We start from the raw sequence: 21938 nt of genomic DNA, 5'->3' as shown, positions 1-21938 counted from the left end.
CTGTCTGGCTTTAGTGGGTGCTGCTACCAGTTTTTCAAAGTGGTTGTATGAATTTATGAACTCCCACTAGCAGTGTTTGGGGGTTCTGTTTACTTCATATCCACACCAGCTCTTGCTATTGTCTTTTAAAAAAATCTTCGTTATCTTGGTTAGTTTGTAGGTGGTATTGCAATGTAGTTTTAGTTTGCATTACCCTTAAATGTACCCTTAAAACGTACTGATGTACGTTTTAAATGTTTATGGGCCAGTTAGATTTCCTCTTTTGTGAAGTACCTATTAAGTCTTTTGCCCATTTTTTTTTCACTGAATTGTGTCTTATAGATATATAGGAATTCTTTATATATTTGGATATGAGTCATTTGTCAGCTGTATGTATTACAAAGATCTTCTCTCTCTTTGTGGTTTGCTTGTGTGTTGTGAGCTTTGGATTTTTACTGCCAGGTTAGTGGAACGGTACAATTGCTACCTGAAAAATGGGGGATCCGAACTGCTTTTGATCAGTGGTGGGGGTGGTTCCTCCACTGGTGAGGGTGAATTTGATACTGGTAAGGTGGACCTTATTGGGCCTCTGTCAAGAGTCTGCCACCTCTCAAAGAATTTGAGGGCTGATCTTGTTCTTTTTTGGTTTTCAGGTCGTGGATTCACAGATAAAGTAGATCGACTAAAACTGGCAGAAATTGTGAAGCAGGTGATAGAAGAGCAAACCACGTCCCATGAATCCCAATAATGACAGCTTCAAACTTTGTGGTTTTTTAAATAATTTGAAAAATTATTCTTAAATGTATAAAGTAATTTTATGTAAATTAATAAATCATAATTTCATTTCCACGTTGATTAAAGTTGCTGTATAGATTTAGGGTGCAGGACTTAATAATAGTATAGTTATTGTTTGTTTTTAAGAAAAGCTCACGTCTAGAGATACACTATTACTTTAGGACTGTGTAGTTGTGTATTTGTAAGATGACAGATGATGCTGTCAAGCAATATTATTTTATTTGTAATAAAATATACAAAAATCACTTGCCAGCAGTAGATAAAGGACCGACTATACTGACTTTTCTGATTAGTAAACAGCTGAATTAAGGACTCTGGATTCTGGTTTCAATTGCCCTGTGTATTTGTTTTCCACACCATTGCTAGATGAGCTCTACTGCCAAGACATTTTTGTGGCTCAGTCATTGCAGACTACCTGCTGGAACTCACAGAAGGCACACTTGAGCTTGGGGAGCCAACTCCCATGATGGAAGAAGAAGGAGCTGAGCCCTCATTTCTCCTGTACCTAATTCCTTAGAGAAAAGCAGGAACATTTCCTTTTTGTCATATTTTTAAAAAGGGTACTGGTGTGTTTCTTAAATCTAACAGGGTTTTCTTTTGGGTTTATTCTTTCTTTTTTTTTTTTTGAGACAGAGTTTCGCTGTTGTCGTGGAAGCTGGAGTGCAGTGGCACTATGTCCGCTCACTGCAACCTCCGTCTCCCAGGTTCCAGCGATTTTCCCTCAGCCTCCTGAGTAGGTGGGATTACAGGTGCCCACCACCATGCCTGGCTAATTTTTGTATTTTTAGTGGAGACAGGGTTTCATCACGTTGGTCAGGCTGGTCTTGAACTCCTGACCTCAGGTGATCTGTCTGCCTTGGCCTCCCAGAGTGCTGGGATTACAGGCATGAGCCACTGTGCCCGGCCTTGGGTTTATTCTTTGTTTGTTTTGGGATGGAGTCTTGCTCTTGTCACCCAGGGTGGAGTGCAATGGCACAATCTCGGCTCACTGCAACCTCTGTCTCCCAGGTTCAAGTGATTCTCTTGCCTCAGGCTCCCAAGTAGCTGGGATTACAGGTGCCCGCCACCATGCCCAGCTAATTTTTATATTTTTAGTAGAGACAAGGTTTCGCCATGTTGACCAGGCTGGTCTCGAACTCCTGACCATCCGCCTCAGCCTCTCAAAGTGCTGGGGTTACAGGCGTGAGCCACCAAGCCTGGCCTATTCTTTATATGTTTAACCGGAGCTTCCCTTTCTCCTTCCAGGAGGTCCTGCTTTGTCCTTTCCCCTTCCCTGCAGCCTTCACCAGCTCCATCATTCCTTTTTTCCGTTCCCTGTTCCTCCGGTCCTGTTTTTGGAATAATTTGTCTGAGAAATGTACATATAATTGAAGTGGGACTATTGGATTATCATGTAAGATGATCCAGTTTTGGGTTTTTTTTTTTCATAAGGTTGCCTTGTTTCTCTGTAATATGTCTGCCTGGGTTTTGTGTTGGCATTCTCTGGGCTTTGTTTATCCTGTTTATTACCCTTCATTTTCAGGAAGCACGATTTTGGCCCAGAGAGCAGCTGTTTGAAGGAAAAATAAGGCTAGGTCCTTTTTCAGTTTTCTGTTGTGCGTATGGGTTTCCATAACCAATTTTCGTGTGTGTGTGTGTGTGTGAAGCAGTTTTTGGTGGATACTTACTTTGGTACATAGAAAAGCTGGCAGATAGGCTCCACCTCCCAGAGCAGAGGGAGAGGATAGTCATCTGTTATTCAGTTTTTTCTCATCACATTCTCTTCTATCAGAATTGATCTCACCAGCAACTTATTTTCTAACTCCTCCACTGTGCTGAGTAATTCCTCCACCCTGAGTCTTCAGGATGACATTCGGTTAGTATGCCCTGTATGTGTGTGACTGCCTGTGGGAATAGATGATAAAAACACAAAGTGTCTTAAGAATTACCTTACTACATTGGTTCCTTTTTTTTTTTTGAGATGGAGTCTCACTCTGTCGCCCAGGCTGGAGTGCAGTGGCGCAATCTCGCCTCACTGCAAGCTCCGCCTTCTGGGTTCACGCCATTCTTCTGCCTCAGTCTCCTGAGTAGCTGGGACTACAGGTGCCTGCCACCACGACCCAGCTAATTTCTCTTTGTATTTTTAGTGGAGACGGATTTTCACTGTGTTAGCCAGGATGGTCTTGATCTCCTGACCTCGTGATCCACCCGCCTCGGCCTCCCAAAGTGCTGGGATTACAGGCATGAACCACTGCGCCCGGCCTACATTGGTTCCTTTTTATCTTGGAGAATTTGTAATTAAAAGATATTTTTTGAGGTAAAGTTCACTAATCTTAGGTGACTGGTAACTGTTGTAAATGGATTTCCTTTAAGGAGAATTGAATATATCTCCCCACCTCCCCACCCCCCACCACCAAGATAGAGTCTCGCTCTGTCCCCTAGGCTGGAGTGCAGTGGCTTGATCTCGGCTCACTGCAACCTCCACCTCCCGGGTTCAAGCGATTCTCCTGCCTCAGCCTTCCGAGTAGCTGGGACTACAGGCAGGCACCACCATGCCCAGCTAATTTTTGAGTTTTTAGTAGAGACAGGGTTTCACCATATTGGCCAGGCTGGTCTCGAACTCCTGACCTTGTGATCTGCCCACCTCGGCCTCCCAACCTCATGATCCGCCCACCTCAGCCTCCCAAAGTGCTGGGATTACAGGCATGAGCCACCGCGCCTGACCTGAATACTTTTCATGATGGCAAAAATCTAACAGGCAACAGAAAAAAACCCAACGTTTTTTAATTTAATGACCAGAGAACTTGGCTGAGAGTTGAATTAAGTGCCTGTTGTGTTTTTCAATGAAATGCAAATCTTACAGATCGCTTCTTACAGTTAGGAAAACTGCACTAACTTTTGTGTAATATTAGAACAACTGTAGTTTTCCTATCTTAGGGCAGAGGTTCAGTATTCCATGGGGAGAAAAAAACAGTAGTAATTACCTTTGTTACTGTTCTTTTCTTTAGAGGAATCTTCTAGCATATCCAGTATATCCGTAACTTCTTAAAATTGTGACTTGGGTGTCTTCTAAAAAGGCTCAGGATGATTTTTTTTTTCCTTCAGTGTATGCTGGATTTTAGGTGCGATGGAAAAGGTATCCAAAGTGATCCTTCCTTTGACTCTGAGCATCTGTTGCCCATGTTTCAGTTACTTCAAGCTGAATTCATGTGACCCTTAATATAAGTGCTGTGTCCAGACACATCCAAATGAGCACCAAGCTGGAAGTTTGTGAACACTCTGGAGGATGCCCCAGCTGTTGTAACGCAACAGCATGCCTTGAAAAAAAACAGTAGCTCCCAAGGGACTCAGCATGGCTTGGTCTTCGAAGTGGAGTTTTGTTTGTGTATTCCTAGTCCAGCAGTAAATTCTACTTTAACATAACCGTCAGGTTTGCTACTCGAAATTTGCACATAACTGGAAGTGAAACAGTATCTTTCTCATATTTTTTGGCTTAACACCTACACCTGTGGAAACAACACTGTAAAAACAATTCTTATAAAGCAGCAGGTTATGCTCTCCTGTTTGCCTACATGATTTATTAACCTTCTGCTTATTAAAGCCATTACTTGTCAAATACTTTTAGACTTTACCACAGTTATAAAAGTCAGCTTGATGTAGTAAAAAACACTTGTCTCTCTCTAATGTATGAACATAGGAGAATGCCAGTCTGAATTTATTGTTTGAAACATAGATAAGGCTCAGCGCGGTGGCTCATGCATGTAATCCCAGCACTTTGGGAAGCCGAGGCGGGCGGATCACCTTAGGTCAGGAGTTCAAGACCAGCCTGGCCAACATGGCGAAACGCCGTCTCTACTAAAAATACAAAAATTAGCCAGGTGTGGTGGCACATGCCTGTAATCCGAGCTGCTTGAGAGGCGGAGGCAGGAGAATTGCTTGAACCCGGGAGGCAGAGGTTGCAGTGAGTGGAGATCGCCCCACTGCACTCCAGCCTGGGTGACAGAGCGAGACTGCATCTCAGAAATAAATAAATTAAAATTAAAAAAGACGTGATCCTGCTATGTTGCCCAGGTTAGACTCAAGTTTCTGGGCTTAAGCACTCCTCTTGCCTCAGCCTTCTAAGTAGCTGGGACTACAGGAGCAAACCACTGTGCCTGGCAGGAATTACTCTTTAAAAAGAGTTTATGTTGCTTGTATTCATTTGAGAAAAAACGAGTTGAAGAAATGGTAATTGTTGGTCAAAGAAGCCAAAAGATTTAAATCAGGTCTTGTGTGTGGGTATGTGTGTGTGCATGTATTTATTGAAGAAAATATGTTTCAATTTGAGAATCAGAAAATTGGATACTTCATTTTAATTGTTTATTTAAAGTAGAATGTTCTATTCTTGAATCTTCTTTTATCCCACCAAATGGCTTAACCTAATTTGCCCTGTCTATTTTGGTTAAGACACAGGGAAACACCCTAAAATCTGTGATAATTTTCAAAATATAATTTTGAGAAGCTTTGTGCTTACATAAATCACACAAGTACAGCTGGAAATCATTTCACTTTTCTTGCTGTAAATTTTTTTAGTGGGTTTGTGACAGTATAAATTTTCTTGCTAGATGCTACTGATACATTGTATTATCTGTATTAGGAATTAAGGAATAATGAATAAATTGATCTGTTCTCATGCTGTTACCTAAGATCTGGTACCATTACATTCCTTTCTGTAGTCATATCTCATATTTGAAAGGTCTCTTGTTGTAAATATTTGACTTGCTGTAAAATTATGCCAGATACAAAATGTAGAGCTTTATTTTTCTTCATCTAGAATCCACAGAATAACTGCATAAGGAATGGGTGCATAGGGCTTCTTTTCCTTTTAAATTTGTACTGCTAAATACACCAAGGAAACTGACATGAAAACCAAATTCAAGGACTTCCACAGACATTTCAGGTCGATTTTAGTTCCAAACCGAAGAAATCTTTTAAAAGTTCTTCTATAGCCCAGTTTTCTTTTCTTGATGAAATGTTAACTAGACATCTGGTTAGTCAGCTTTTATTTTGACCCCACAGTATTTTTTGAGACGGAGTCTCACTCTGTTGCCCAAGTTGGAGTACAATGGCGTGATCTCGGCTTACTGCAACCTACGCCTCCCGGGTTCAAGCAATTCTTCTGCCTCAGCTTCCTGAGTAGCTGAGATTACAGGCGCGCTCCACCACGCCCTGCTACTTTTTGCATTTTTAGTAGAGACGGGGTTTCACCATGCTGGCCAGGCTGGTCTTGAACTCCCGACCTCAGGTGATCCAGCTGCCTCAGCCTCCCAAAGTGCTGGGATTACAGGGGTGAGCCACTGTGCCTGGACCCCACAGTTTGTTTTCATATTAGGGCAGTTGGAGGAACTGAACTTTGATCCTGATCCTTTATATACCCCCATGGTGAAACTGAGCCCATTTTACTTAACATGTAATATATCTGTGCTTTAGGAAAACTTGATAGAGAAGATTATATGCAGATATAAAATATCTAAACTCATTTGTTATGAACCGGCAATAATGAGGGAAAACTTGGACATACACATATGGATTTTCTTGAATTAAAGAGAAAAAAAACCAGACACTGACAAAGGAGAGTTGAACTGAGAAATGGTACCCTGAAAACTGCAAAAATGAGGGAAAGAGGCAGTGGGCCACAAAGAACTTTGTCCTTTTCAGAGCTCCCCAGAGAAGCCCTGTCCCCTTCCCCCCACCCCCTGCCAGAATGTTGGGTTTCAAAGAATGAGCAGATTAACGGATATCAAGTTGTGTGGCCTGAGCTGAGGATAAAGAATAATTTGCCTGAGTTACAGTACTGGCTGGATCACTACAGGCCTTCTGCTTGGAATATCTCTCCATGAAGGTAAAAGGAATATAACTAAGGAAGATTACAGTTGTTGCCGTTGGAAGGAAGACATACTAAAGAAACTGCCAAAGGCCAGGAGAGAAGCAGGAAGAGAAACACAGCTTGAAGTTATCTGTAAGACTCAGAATTGGGCAAGAACTGCCAGTGAGGGAGCCAGTGTAGATCTGAGACTAACATCTGAGCCTCCAAAGGTTTGTGTGCGAGGGGGAGCTCTGCTGATGGATATAGGCCCAGAATCATTAACTGATTTATTTGGGCCATGTCAGTGCTGGCATTATTAAAAGACTCTGCCAACATCCTGCTGTATCTATGGAAAAGCCAAGTGGCCTTGGAAGAGGTTAAGATAAAGTTCCAAACTTGGGCTCCACAGAAGTGGAACTTGAGAATGGGGCTAGTACCTGGACCTTCATGTATCAGGTTAGAGATTTTGCTGCTTTTGGTGATTTTTGTGCCAAGCATGCACTGTCACCTGGGATCAATCTATTACTCTTTCTATGAAATAATTATTCCAAAGAGGCTGACAGTCCAGGGAGGAGATAGCTCAGTGGAAGGACTGTCCTACTTGCTATTTATGCAAGGCCAGAAGCACTTGGTTCACCTGAAGGTGAAAAGAAGCCATTTTGTGAATAACTTTCCAGTCTACAGTTACCACAATGGCATCCTGGGGCAAGAATCGCCTTTCATCTCACATGACTGCCACTATGAAGGCTACATAGAAGGAGTGTCAGGTTCTTTCGTTTCTGTCAACACCTGTGCAGGTCTCAGGGGCATCCTGATTAAGGAGGAAAAATCTTACAGCATTGAGCCCATGGACTCTTCAAGACGGTTTGAACATGTGTTATACACCATGGCACATGGAGCGCGAGTCTCCTGTGGCGTCACTTCCAGAGACAGCCATGTGGTGTCCACTAGCTGGCAACAAGGGAGCAGGAAGCCTCATGATCTACAGGCGCTGTCCTACTTGTGGTCACACACCAAGTACGTGGAGATGTTTGTCGTGGTCAACAACCAGCGGTTCCAGATGTGGGGCAGTAACATCAATGAGACGGTCCAGAGAGTAGTGGATGTCATTGCTCTGGCCAACGGCTTCACTAGGGGAATAAACACAGAGGTGGTGCTGGCCGGAATGGAGATTTGGACCGAGGGGGACCTAATAGATGTCGCAGTGGACTTGCAAATCACACTCAGGAATTTCAATCGCTGGAGACAAGAGATGCTCTTCCGTCGTGCGAAGCACGATGTTGCCCACATGATCGTCGGGCATCATCCTGGACAGAATACGGGCCAGGCCTTTCTCAGTGGTGCCTGCTCAAGCGGTTTTGCGGCAGCTGTTGAATCCTTCCATCATGAAGATATGCTGTTGTTTGCAGCCCTGATGGTCCATGAGCTCGGGCACAACCTGGGTATTCAGCACGACCACTCGGCCTGCTTTTGCAGAGAGAAGCACTTTTGCCTCATGCATGAAAATATCACAAAAGAAAGTGGCTTCAGCAACTGCAGCTCTGACTACTTCCACCAGTTCCTTCGAGAACACAAAGGGGCCTGCCTATTTAACAAGCCACGGCCCAGGGGCCGCAAGCGTAGGGATTCTGCCTGTGGAAATGGCGTGGTGGAGGACACGGAGGAGTGTGACTGTGGTTCTGCCTGTCACCTCGACCCATGCTGTGATCCCACATGTACTCTGAAGGAGCATGCTGAGTGCAGCCATGGCCTCTGCTGTCTGGACTGCACTTTCAGAAGGAAGGGGTTTTTATGCCGTCCTACTCAGGATGAGTGTGACCTCCCAGAATATTGTGACGGTAGCTCTGCAGAATGCCCTGCAGACAGCTACAAGCAAGATGGCACGTTGTGTGATAGAATTCACTATTGCTCTGGGGGTCAGTGTAAGAACCCTGATAACCAATGTGTGAATATATATGGGTACCCTGCAAGATCTGCCCCGGAAGACTGTTACATTTCAATGAATACCAGAGGAGACCGGTTTGGAAACTGTGGCCATCCCACTGAGGATCAGCAAACATATGTTACATGTTCAGATGATAATGTATTTTGTGGGAAACTCATATGTACAGGTGTTCAATCCTTACCACGAGTCAAAGCTCAACATACAGTGATCCAGGTCCCTCATGACAATGACTGGTGCTGGAGCATGGATGCCGATAACATTACTGATATCCCTGATAATGGCAATGTGCACGTCGGCACTTCTTGTGCCCCAAACAAAGTCTGCACGGATTACTCCTGCGTTCATCACTCTATACTCCTGTATGACTGCAGACCGGAGGAATCGTGTCATGGGAAAGGAGTTTGCAACAATTTAAGGCACTGCCATTGTGAGTCTGGTTTTGCTCCTCCTGACTGTAAAAATCCAGGAAATGGAGGCAGTGTGGACAGTGGCCCCCCGGGAATGCAAGTTACCAACAACAGTGAAAGTGGTAGTGAAAGTATTGCTCGTGGTCAAAGTCTGAGACAAGACGTAGACTATAAACTGGTAGTGTTACTAGTCCCTTTGTTTCTTGTACTATTATTGTGCTCTCTACTTACAATATCCTACCTCTGCTCTGAAGTTCAGACAGCAGTGGCTGAAGTAGAGGAGTCATCAACAGAGACAACACTGGAATCAGAGTTGACTTCAGCAGATCTAGTCCCAATAGCAGAAGAAATCCTACCACCAGGTGAGGAGGCCCCACCACCAGGAGAGGAAGCTCCACAACCAGGAGAGGAAACTCTACCACCAGGAAAGGAAGCTCCACAACCAGGAGAGGAAACTCTACCACCAGGAGAGGCCCCACCAGTAGCAGAGGCCCCACCAGCAGCAGAGGCCCCACCACCAGAGGCTGCCCCACCACCAGAGGCTGCACCACCACCAGAGGCTGCACCACCACCAGAGGCTGCCCCACCACCAGAGGCTGCCCCAGCACCAGAGGCTGCCCCAGCACCTGAGGCTGCGCCAGCACCAGAGGCTGCTGCCCCACCACAGGCCCCGCCACCAGAGGCTGCCCCTCCACCAGAGGCCCCACCAGCACAGTAGGCCCCTCCACCAGAGGCCCAGAAAGAGCCCACACCAAAAGAGGAAGCAGGTAAAAGACAGGGAAGGCTAAAAGAGAAGAGTGAAGGATGAAGCCAAATATCTCAAACATGTCAGGCATTGAGTGGGAAAAAGAAGCTCATAGAAGCAAATGTGAAGTGAGAATTGGTGTCTTCAGAGGCTGTGACTGGACTATGTAATCTGTAGAAACATACTAATGTACGAAGAGGGATTTCCCGACATACGGTATTCATTGTAAACTCATTATATTTTCATACATAAAATCATATATAAAATATTCTTTATTTCTGTTTTTTCATGTTTCATGAAATAATTTTAGCTCTTCTCATGGGTCTTTGCTATTAATGTCTTGTTTCAGTTGGGCCAGTTTCTGAGTCACCCAGTTTGCTTTTCAGGGCATATAAACTTTCATTCACATGATCTGACATAATGTATTATCAATTATCCATGCCTGCATTGTTGTGACTAGGTTATTCATCCCAGTAATAGTGACCCATTATGTTACGAATGTTATTATAATGATTGAATGTTCTAATAAGCCCTGTCTGCTTCTATTCAATAAATACAGGTGATTTTAAATAAAAGTTTTTTTCCACATGAATCATCACTCCAGACTCCAAGCAGCCTAGTGCTTGGGATCCTTTATTTTGGGGCTCTATGAAAGGGGGTAAACCTGATCCAGGGACATCTCACACACTCCGTTTGGGTGTATGGAGGAGGGAAGGCAACCTAGGCAGTATGTGAAGTAGATTGTAAAGTGTAAAGTGCTGAGTTCACATTTGAAGTATTTATTTCTTCATTTTTTTTTGTTTTAATGATTCTACTGAAGTTCCTTTTTCCTTTATTGACAATTTATAGGAACATCTTGAATTACAAGTAACAGAACTTTTTTTTTTTTCCCTTTGAGACAGACTCCCACTCTGTTGCCCAGTCTGCAGTGCAGTGGCGCGATCTTGGCTCACTGCAAGCTCCACCTCCCGGTTCACGCCATTCTCCTGCCTCAGCCTCCCAAGTAGCTGGGACTACAGGTGCCTGCCACCACTCCCGGCTAATTTCTTTTTGTACTTTTAGTAGAGGTGGGGTTTCACTGTGTTAGCCAGGATAGTCTCGATCTCCTGACCTTGTGATCCGCCCACCTCAGCCTCCCAAAGCGCTGGGATTACAGGCATGAGCCACTGCGCCTGGCCAGTAACAGAATTTTCAGTATGGTAGTCATTTCTCTGTGAAGTAAGGACATAGTAAGTATAACATTAACATTCTCCATTCTGTGCCAGGCCCAGTGCTAAACACCTTACATTCACTGTCTTCATTTAATCCTCCCGAATGCCCTGTGAAACCTCCAACTTGTACATGAGGAAACAGAGACTGAAGAGTTTGCTCTAGTGCTAGCCAGTAAGTCGTGGGACCTGCATCCCTCCCCAGGAATGAGTGAATCTATTGCCTCATGAGCCTTTTCCTTCAGTTAAAAAAAAAAAAAAGGCCGGGCACAGTGGCTCACACCTCTAATCCCAGCAATTTTTAGGAGGCCGAAGCGGGCAGATCACCTGAGGTCAAGAGTTCAAGACCAGCCTGGCCAACATGGTGAAACCCTGTCTCTACTAAAAATACAAAAATTAGCCCGGAGTGGTGGCAGGCGCCTGTAATCCCGGCTGAGGCAAGAGAATCGCTTGAACCCAGGAGGCCAGGGTTGCAGTGAGCAGAGATCGCGCCATCACACTCCAGCCTGGGGGACAAGAGCAAGACTTTGTCTCAAAAAAAAAAAAAAAAAAAAAAAGTGAGGGAAAAGACATGTCCTTAACTTCCCAGAACACGGCTTTATCTTCAGTGACTCTAATGAAACCAAAGCCGTACAAATAAATGTCGATCCTATCATGAACCTATGGCATTGTGTAGTCATTACGGATTAAAGTGTCTTTTCCCCTACTACATCCTGACAGATGGCTGGCAATAAGGTTGGCATCTTATTTAGCTTTGAGGGCCCAGCTCATGGTAGGTGCTCAATAAGTGTTGGCCAAGTCAATGACTTAACCAGAGCCAACCTCAGAATATGGGGATTGCTAGTCTCTACGCATGGCACTTGCAAAATATTTCTCAGGTACAACAGAGCTACAGACTGAGCAAATATTCTGTCTCAGGGAAGGTCCTGAGCATCAGTCCCCAAGCATACACTTGCCGAGCCTCTCTTCTAAATGCCTACTCTATGTGCGATAACAGAGCAAACCAAAGGATAACACCTGCTGTCTGCTTTCAAGAAGCTTATGTTAGTTACTCTAAGTGGAATAAAAACTTCAAAGCAAAATCCGAAACAAAGTTTTCAGTTGTGGATATGTGACTACAAGGAAAACAGGTAGGAAAACCAGGTCACAAGTTCTCAGGTCTGATTCTGATAATCAAATCCAGGATAAATTTTATGCCAAAAGATCAAAATTCACAGTGAGAGACCATGGTATCAGGCTGGGTGTGGGAACTCACGCCTGTAATCTATAGTGCACTTTGGGAGGCCAAAGTGAGAGGATGGCTTGAATCCAGGACTTTGAGACCTGTCTGAGCAACATAAAAAAATTTACCAAGAAAATTTTAAAAAATTAGCTGGGCATGCTGGTGTGCACCTGTAGTCCCAGCTACTTCAGAGGCTGAGGCGAGAAGCTCCCTTGAGCCTAGGAGTTAGAGGCTGTAGTGGACCACAATCGCACTACCACACTCCAGCCTGGGCAACAGAGTGAGATTCTGGTTCAAAATAAAAACGCAAGAACCCATGCTATCAGTTGGTGGGCACTTGAGAGTTTTGAGGACAAAAGTGAAACTGTATAACTAAAGTTCTCCAAATGTAAACTTGTATTAGAGACTTCTGCAAAAGATGTGAAGATGTGTGCTGAAAAGCACTTGTACAGAGAACTGGGGAGTTACAGAAGGGGTAACCCTCATAGAGGGCATGCTGATGGTGACTGTAATAAAAGAATGAGCATCACATATTTAAAGCATCAAGGATAAGGGAATCATGACATAAATCATGATTTATACATAGGATGATTATTCTTGGCTGATTTAATAGAACTCTTTAAGGACCATAAGGCAAGTAGATAATTGGGAATCAACACATAAGGCCAACAGCATTTCACAGCATTGGACAAAGAAGTTAAGAAATTTGGCAAAGAAGGAGTTTTTTTGTAATAGACTTTTAGGATTTTAGTTGCTTATCTTTATGACTGATTTGAGCTTCAGGGTTACAAGACCATGTTGAAGATGAGAAACCGAGATAAGAACAAGTGTTTGGTTTTTATTCTTTTCTTTTGAGACAGGGTCTAGTTCTGTTGCCCAGGCTGGAGTGCAGTGGCATGATCATGGCTCACTGAAGCCTCAAACTCCTGGGCTCAAGCAGTCCTCCTGCTGGAGTTTCTCAAACAGCTAGGACTACAGGCACATGCCACCATGCCTGAGTAATTTTTTAAAAAAATTCTTCTTAGGGCCGGGCACGGTAGTTTACACCTGTAATCCCAGCACTTTGGGAGGCCGAGGCAGGTGGATCACTTGAGGTCAGGAGTTCTAGACCAGTCTGGCCAACATGGTGAAACCCCGTCTCTATCAAAAATATAAAGAATTAGCCAGGTATGGTGGTGCATGCCTGTAATCCTAGCTACTCAGGAGGCTGAGGCAGGAGAATCACTTGAACCCGGGAGGCGAAAGTTGCAATGAGCCGAAATCATGCCACTGCACTCCAGTCTGGGTGACAGAATGAGACTCCATCTCAAAAAAAAAAAAAATTCTTCTTAGACATGGAGATCTCAGCATGTAACACAGGCTGGTCTCAAACTCCTGGCCTCAAGTGATCCTCCTGTCTTGGCCTCCCAAAGTGCTGGGATTACAGGTATAAGCCACCGTGCCTTGCCCAAAACAGGTATTTGAATAGATGTTCTCAGAAATGATGTTAGGAAATTGGATATATTTATAAACTCTCACATGAATTGTTACTTTTTTATATTTTTCGTAGATATGAGATTTCACCATGTTGGCCAGGCTGGTCTTGAACTCCTGTGCTGAAGCAATCTGCCTGCCTCGGCCTCCCAAAGTGCTGGGATTACAGGTGTGAACTACCACGCCCAGCCACAAAATCTGTGTTTTAGAAAAGTAATTCTGGAGCTGGGAGGGGATTTTGTAAAATCCAGAGAGCCAGAGGCAGGGGAAGAGTTAGGAGGATGATGACCATTCAAGTGAGAGAAGGCAAGGGTGCAGGCAGTGGGAATGGAGAGAAGTGAACTGGTTTTTAAGATATTCTGGAGAAAGGTAAGAAACTTTCTGTCCAGTATGTTCTTCTCCACTGCATTTTTTTTTTTTTTTTTTTTTTTTTTTTTTTTTTTTTTTTTTTTTTTTAGAGCAGGTTCTCTAAAAAAGCCTGTTGCCTAGGCAGGGGTGCAGTGGTGCAATCCTAAACCTGAGAGAGATATGAGTGAAGGAGGAACAGAGAGGCTCAGGCATAGCACCAAGGGCCCACCTGAGGCTGGAGCTCAGAAACTAGCTTGTGCAGCCAGTTCGCACGGCTGAGTAATTTGGTCAGCAGTGCTGGAAAGCCTAGACATGCAGGCATAGAAAACCTGTGCCTGGGTTGATTTAGGATGAAGAACTGGCCAACCAGCCACCACAGAAGGTCAGAAGGAGAGGGATGGCTCTCTGACCCTTTGTCCTTCCTCCTGGCTGGCATGAGAATGTGATAGCAGGAGGTGAGGCAGCCAAGACGGACCACGAGGTGAGAGTGGAAATGAAAAGTCACAGCAGAGCAACATGCTAGAAAGAGCTGGAGTCCCTGATACCAGAGTCACATCACACAGTGCCCCAGACCACATACCTGGGCTTTTATGCGCAAGAGAAGGAAACTTCCAGCTTGTTTTTTTTTTTTTAGGTTTTCTACTGCTTGAAGCCAAAACGACTCTAATAAAAGCTGAACTGAGTAGAAAAGAAGTAAAACCAGGAAGGGGCTGATAAAGAGAAGACCAGAGACCAGAGGGCTGACTCTTACCCTGTTGGTCCAGAAGCAGGTTTAGAGGGAGTGGGGTAGAATAGAGGAAGGCTGTAATCAAAGGGGGAATTTCAGCATTCTAGATTTCAGAAGCAGCACAGTTCCCAAGAAAAAGTGGTTAAATTCTTTGTTTTTCATTTTTGTTGTTGTTTTGAGACAAAGTCTCGTTTTGTTGCCCAGGCTGGAGGGCAGTGGCACAATCTTGGCTCTCTACAACCTCTGCCTCCCGGGTTCAAGTGATTCTCCTGCCTCAGCCTCCTGAGTAGCTGGGATTATAGACGTGCACCACCATGCCCAGTTGATTTTTGTGTTTTTAGTAGAGATGGGATTTTACCATGTTGGCCAGACTGGTCTTAAACTCCTGACCTCAAGCAATCCACCCACCTCAGCCTCCCAAAGTGCTGGGATTACAGGCGTGAGCCACCATGCCCGACCTTGTTTTTTTGAGACGGACTCTCACTCTGTTGCCTAGGCTGGAGTGCAGTGGCGCGATCTCTGCTCACTGCAACCTCCGCCTCCTGGGTTCAAGCGATTCTCTTGTCTCAGCCTCCTGAGTAGCTAGGATTACAGGTGTGCATCACCACATCTGGCTAATTTTTTTTTTTTGTATTTTCAGTAGAGACAGGGTTTCACCATGTTGGTCAGGCTGGTCTCGACCTCTGGCTAATTTCGTGTATTTTTAGTAGAGATGGGGTTTTACCATTTTAGCCAGGATGGTCTCAATCTCTTGATCTTGTGATCTGCCCACCTTGCTCTCCGAAAGTGCTGGGATTATAGGTGTGAGCCACTGCGCCTGGCTGTTTTTTTGTTTTGTTTAGACAGGGTCTTGCTCTGTTGCCCAGGCTGGAGTGCAGTGGTGTGATCATGGCTCACTGCAGGCTCAGCCACTTGGACTCACGTGATCCTCCCACCTCAGCCTCCCGAGTAGCTAGAACTACAGGTGCATGTGATTGTGCCCAGATAATTTTTTTTTTTTTTTGAGACGGAGTTTCACGTTTGTTGCCCAGGCTAGAGTGCAATGGCACGATCTTGGCTCACTGCAACTTCCACCTCCCAGTGACTCTTTTGCCTCAGCCTCCTGAGTAGCTGTGATTACAGGCACATGCCACCATGCCTGGCTAATTTTTTTATATTTTTAGTAGAGACAGGGTTTCACCATGTTGGCCAGGATGGTCTTGAACTCCTGACCTCAGGTGATCCACCTGCCTCGGCCTCCCAAAGTGCTGGGATTACAGGCGTGAGCCACTGAGCCTGGCTGTGCCCGGATAATTTTTAAATTTCTGCAGATATGGGGTCTCATTATGTTGCTCAGGCTGGTCTTGAACTCCTGGGCTCAAACGACCCTCCCACCTCGGTCTCCCAAAGTGCTGGGATTACAGGCCTCAGTCACTGTGCCCTGCCTTGGTGGTTAAATTCTAATCACAGTACTCATGGCAGCTCATCATTGATTGAGAATTTAGGATGCACTGAGCAATCACTGTGCTAAGCAAGTGCTTCCCACGGATAACTCTCCGCCAGATCCCAAGGAGGAAGGCACTACCATTAGCTCTCATTTAATGATGAGGAAAGTAAGATCTGGAGAAGCTAAACCATGTGCCCAAGACACTCAGCCCCCTAGTGGTGCTTGGAATTTGACTCGAGAGCCAGAGCATGGCCTGCTAGGACACACTGCTGCCCAAGTGTTCCCCTCTGCCTTCCTGATCACCCTCCATTCTCCCACCGCCACCCTAGTCCCCCAAAGTGAAACAGAATGAATAGCTCACCCGCAGCGACTCTCCCGGGAGAAGGAATGAGAACTCCGCCCATGTCGAAAATCACTGCTCTATAGGTGCTGCCTCCAAGGTGCGTCCATCGGTGGGACCCCTGGTGCCTGCGCTGGATGTGTTTCAGGAAGGCTGTCCTCCACGCCCACTGGAGACAGGAGGACTGGCAACGGCTCCTTACACACATGGTGAAGCCGAGGCTGTGTGGGAAGAAGGCACAGGGCGTGACGTGCCTGCACTGCCTCCCACGCAGGCCTCCATCCTGGAGTCAGAGGGGCCAGCCAGACATCTCTAACCCATCTCCAACAGGCACTTTGAATCACACCCACAACTGACCTCAGTGTCTCCTCCCTCCCTGGCTACTCGGTCAAGGGCTCCATCGCCCACTCGGCTGCCCAAGCTAGAAAGCTGGGACTCACCTGACTTTCCGCAGTCTCAACCTCACCACATCCCATCTAGTTCTGTGCTGTCAAATCTTCCTCCTGAGAATCTCATCTACCTCTTTGTATTCTCACTGCCACCATCTTGCCCATGGATCCTATCTGGCCCCCTTGCCTCTTCTCAGATCTCTCTCCAATTCTTTTTTTTGAGGCAGAGTCTCTGTCACCCAGGCTGGAGTGCAGTGGCACGAATTTGGCTCACTGCAACTTCCGCCTCCCAGGTTCAAGCAATTCTCCTGCCTCAGTCTCCTGAGTAGCTGAGACTACAGGCGCCGGCCACCACACCTGGCTAATTTTGGTATTTTTAGTAGAGATGCGGTTTTGCCATGTTGGTCAGGCTGGTCTCAAATGCCCGACCTCAGGTGATCCACCCACCTCGGCTTCCCAAAGTGTTGGGATTACAGTCGTGAGCCACCGTGCCTGGACTGTTTTTTCTTTTTCTTTTTTTCTTTCTTTTGTTTTTTACTTCGAATATTTTCTATTATAGTTGGTCGAGTTTGTAGATGTGGAACTCAGATATAGAGGGCTGACTATATATGAGAAACACATTATATTCAAGATTTACCATTTACCACTTAAGAGTCCTTTCTCTAGGTGCTTATAGAGGTTGAGTATCCTTTATCCCAAATGTTTGGAACCAGAACTAGTTCAGATTTTGGATTTTGGTATATCTGCATATATATAATGAGCTATCTTAGGGTTGAGACCAAGTCTAAACATGAAATTCACTTATGTTTCATATACATCTTATACACATAGACTGAGAGTAATTTTATACAATATTTTAAATAATTTTGTGCATGAAACAAAGTTTGTGTTAAGTACTTATGTGTGTGGAATTTTTCACTATGGCATCGTGTTGGGGGTGTTCAAAAAGTTTCGGATTTTAGATCATTTCAGATTTTGGATATTTGGTTTAGGGACGCTCACTCTGTACAGTTTTCTGAGTCCTGGCCTGGCGCAGTGGCTCACGCCTGTAATTCCAGCACTTTGGGAGGCCAAAGCAGGTGGATCACCTGAGGTCAGGCATTTGAGACCAGCCTGACCAACATGGCAAAACCGCATCTCTACTAAAAATACAAAAATTAGCCAGGCGTGGTGGCCGGCGCCTGTAGTCTCAGCTATTCAGGAGACTGAGGCAGGAGAATTGCTTGAACCTGGGAGGCGGAAGTTGCAGTGAGCCAAATTCGTGCCACTGCACTCCAGCCTGGGTGACAGAGACTCTGCCTCAAAATAAAATAAAATAAAATAAATTCTGATTTTGAAGTATTTCAGATTTCGGATATTTGGATGGGGATGCTCAAACTACAGAGTTTTTGGAGTTCTTTTGGCCCCACTGAAGTGACTCCCATAAACTCAGAGGCTGTTTACCAACCTGTTTTGTGCTCTCCTGATTTCCAGTAAGCTTTTAAACTGTAGAAATCACATAAAAAGCTTAAAGATTTTCTCCAGGTGCGGTGGCTCACGCCTGTAATCCCAGCACTTTGGGAGGCCGAGGCAGGTGGATCACAAGGTCAGGAGATCGACACCATCCTGGCTAACACAGTGAAACCCCATCTCTACTAAAAATACAAAAAATATTAGCCAGGCGTGGTGGCAGGCGCCTGTAGTCCCAGCTACTTGGGAGGCTGAGGCAGGAGAATCGCTTGAACCTGGGAAGTGGAGGTTACAGTGAGCTGAGGTTGTGCCATTGCACCCCAGCCTGGGCAACACAGCAAGACTCTGTCTCAAAAACAAAAAAAAAGAATAGTTGAAAGAAAGTATAATGATCTCCTGTTATAACTTTCATCTAGACTCACTATTACCATCTGGCCGTATTTGGTTATCTCTATACACGGGTGTATATAGGTATGCATATGTATATGTGCGCATGTATGTGTGTTCTGTGTGTCTTTTATTTCTGAACCATTTGCAAGTAAGTTTGGGGAACAGTTACCAGGCTACTGCAGTGATCTGTAAGTAGAAATGATGGTGTTTTGTGGTGTGAGGGTGTCATTGTAAGTGCTAGGAGGAGGCGCTGCTGCAGTGATCTGTAAGTGGAAATGATGGTGTTTTGTGGTGTGAGGGTGTCATTGTAAGTGCTAGGAGGAGGCGCTGCTGCAGTGATCTGTAAGTGGAAATGATGGTGTTTTGTGGTGTGAGGGTGTCATTGTAAGTGCTAGGAGGAGGCGAGTATAGGACATCTTAGGAGCACACAGGAGAGACTCCTAATGAGTCTTTTCTGGTAGACAGAAGGGGTTTCATGAAGACGGCGACTGGTAACCTACAACCCAAAGGACTGTTTGGAATTAGCCAAGCAATAGGTGGAACAGAGCATTCCAGAGGAAAAGAACAGTGGATGCAAAGGTCTGGAGCAGGAGGAGAACATGCGTTTGAGGAAACTACATGTAGACGTGCATGTCCAGATCATCCCAGGTTGAGGTGGGTGAAAAAATGGGGAATTGCTACGGAAAGGAAGCAGACCTTTTGTTTGTTTGAGACAGAGTCTTGCTCTGTCGCTCAGGCTGGAGTGTAGTGGTGCAATCTTGGCTCACTGCAACCTCTGCCTCCCAGGTTCAAGTGATTCACCTGCCTCAGCTTCCCGAGTAGCTGGGATTACAGGCACCCGCCACCAAACCTGGCTAATTTTTATACTTTTAAAAGAGCTGGGGTTTTGCAGTGTTGGCCAGGCTGGTCTCAAACTGCTGACCTCAACTGATCCGCCCGCCTCGGCCTCCCAAAGTGCTGGGATTGCAGGCGTAAGCCACCACACCTGGTGGGAGTAGATCTTAGAGGGCCTTTTAAGCCAGGCTTAGGAACCAAGAGTTTATTTGGAGGGCAATGGGGAGCCACTGAAGATTTTAAATGGAGTTAGGATGTGATCAGATTTGCAATTTTGAAAGAATACTCTGACTGGAGGGTGATTAAAGAATTGGAGAGAGAGCCAGGCACGGTGGCTCAAGCCTGTAATCCCAGCACTTTGGGAGGCCGAGGCGGGTGGATCACAAGGTCAGGAGTTGGAGACCAGCCTGGCCAAGATGGTGAAACCCCGTCTCTACTAAAAATAAAAAATTATCTGGGCGCGGTGGCATGCGCCTGTAGTCCCAGCTACTTGGAAGGCTGAGACAGGAGAATTCCTTGAACCCAGGAGGTGGAGGTTGCAGTGAGCCGAGATCGCGCCACTGCACTCCAGCCTGGGCGACAGAGCGAGACTCCATCTCAAAAAAAAAAAAAAAAAAAAAAAAGAATTGGAGAGAGATCTGAGAAGAGGCAAGGGGGCCAGTTAGGATCCATGGGCAAGATGGTGGCAGTGAGAATACAAAGAGGTAGATGAGATTCTCAGGAGGAAGATTTGACAGCACAGAACTAGATGGGATGTGGTGAGGTTGAGACTGCAGAAAGTTGGGTGAGTCCCAGCTTTCTAGCTTGGGCAGCTGAGTGGGTGATGGAGCCCTTGACCGAGTAGCCAGGGAGGGAGGAGACACTGAGGTCAGTTGTGGGTGTGATTCGAAGTGCCTGTTGGAGATGGGTTAGAGATGTCTGGCTGGCCCCTCTCAACTCCAGGACGGAGGCCTAGTTCAAGACCAACCTGTCCAACATGGTGAAACCCTGTTTCTATTAAAAAGACACACACACACACGCACACGTACACACACAAATTAGCCAGGCATGGTCGTGTATGCCTGTAATCCCAGCTACTTGGGAGGCTGAGGTACAGGAATCGCTTGAACCCGGGAGGTGGAGTTTGCAGTGAACCGAGATCCCGCTACTGCACTCCACATTCCAGCCTGGGTGATAAGAGTGGGACTCTGTCTCAAAAACAAACAAAAAAAACCCCAATAAAAGTAATAGTACAACAATCAAAAATACAAATAAAAAATACAGTTTAACAACTATTTACACAGTATTTACACTGTATTAGGTATTATAAGTAATTTAGAGATTACTTAACTCGTACCCATTTACCCTAAGAATACTGCGCTGGCAGCGAGCTACTCTTTCTCTCTCTTTTTCTTTCTTTCTCTTTTTCTTTTTTCTTTCTTTCTCTATCTCTCTCTGTCCTTCCTTCCTTCTTTCCTGCCTTTTTTCCTTCCTCCCTTTCTCTCCTTCTCTCTTTCTCTTTCTTTCTTGACAGAGTCTTGCTCTATTACCCAGGCTGGAGCGCAGTGGTGCAATCTCGGCTCACTGTAACCTCCACCTCCCAGGTTGAAGCAATTCTCTTGCCTCAGCCTCCTGAGTAGCTGGGACTGCAAGTGTGCACCACCATGCCCGGCTAACTTTTTAATTTTTTTAGTAGTTGGGATTTAACCATGTTGCCCAGGCTGGTCTTGAACTCCTAACCTCAAGTGATCCTCCTGTCTCAGCTTCCCAAAGTGCTGGGATTACAGGTGAGAACCACTGCACCCAGCCTGTTTTCACGTCTATGTGTTTCTATAGTCATAAACTCCTTAAGACAAGGAGTATCTTAGTCATCTTGGTATACATCCCATGGGACTTAGTACAGTTTTTTGTGTTTGTTTTTTTTTTCCCCCGAGATGGAGTCTTGCTCTGTCACCCAGGCTGGAGTGAAGTGGCACCATCTCAGCTCACTGCAACCTCCGCCTCCCGGGTTCAAGCAATTCTCCTGCTTCAGCCTCCCGAGTAACTGGGATTACAGGCACCTGCCACCACACCCGGCTAATTTTTGTATTTTTAGTAGAGACGGGGTTTCACTATGTTGGCCAGGCTGGTCTCCTGACCTTGTGATCCGCCCGTCTTGGCTTCCCAAAGTGCTGGGGTTACAGGTGTGAACCACCGCGCCCGGCCTTTAGTACAATTTTTAGACACATAGCAGGTGCTCCATATGAGTTGGAAGGATGCATAAACTGGAGATATCAGAAAATAGGGAAAAGCTGGGGACCGGTTTAGTCCTTGGGAGCCACAAATAGCTGAAACATTCCCAACGTGCCCAACTCTGGCTAACAGCTGTCTGTTACTGACATCTACCATAAAGATTTGTCTTCTTGCTGACACTCAGAATGGGATTAGCATGATAATGCAGATTTGCTACCTAAACGAT

The 21938-nt window shown here is 45.5% G+C and overlaps 3 protein-coding genes across 7 annotated transcripts in view; 2 read left to right on the top strand and 1 right to left on the bottom strand.

Moving 5' to 3' along the window:
• The window catches only part of LOC105493399 (MAPK activated protein kinase 5), a 55960-nt gene extending 50522 nt beyond the window's left edge, over nt 1–5438 (top strand). For 4 of the 5 annotated variants that reach the window (XM_071071052.1, XM_011760996.3, XM_011760995.3 and 1 more), the window contains one exon: nt 633–5438. In XM_071071052.1, the coding sequence (XP_070927153.1) occupies nt 633–727 (95 nt within the window). In that variant the 3' untranslated portion in view covers nt 728–5438. The remainder of the gene's footprint in view (nt 1–632) is intronic. The other variant, XM_071071054.1, reaches the window with a different exon arrangement.
• A 1222-nt stretch (nt 5439–6660) lies between these two features.
• Nucleotides 6661–9963, top strand: LOC105493395 (disintegrin and metalloproteinase domain-containing protein 1a-like). Its single transcript, XM_071071049.1, has one exon. The coding sequence runs from the start codon at nt 6897–6899 to the stop codon at nt 9666–9668; it is 2772 nt and encodes a 923-aa protein (XP_070927150.1). The 5' UTR covers nt 6661–6896; the 3' UTR covers nt 9669–9963.
• A 148-nt stretch (nt 9964–10111) lies between these two features.
• LOC105493731 (transmembrane protein 116) overlaps nt 10112–21938 on the bottom strand; it is a 130032-nt gene continuing 118205 nt past the window's right edge. Inside the window, exons 12-13 of the transcript XR_011608830.1 lie at nt 16461–16660; nt 10112–10906 (exon numbers count right to left, since the gene is read on the bottom strand). The gene's annotated coding sequence lies outside the window, so the exon portion shown is untranslated. The remainder of the gene's footprint in view (nt 10907–16460; nt 16661–21938) is intronic.

This window comes from Macaca nemestrina, chromosome 10 (genome assembly GCF_043159975.1).
Source record: "Macaca nemestrina isolate mMacNem1 chromosome 10, mMacNem.hap1, whole genome shotgun sequence".
Taxonomy (NCBI): domain Eukaryota; kingdom Metazoa; phylum Chordata; class Mammalia; order Primates; family Cercopithecidae; genus Macaca; species Macaca nemestrina.
This window is presented reverse-complemented; position numbering and strand designations above follow the sequence as displayed.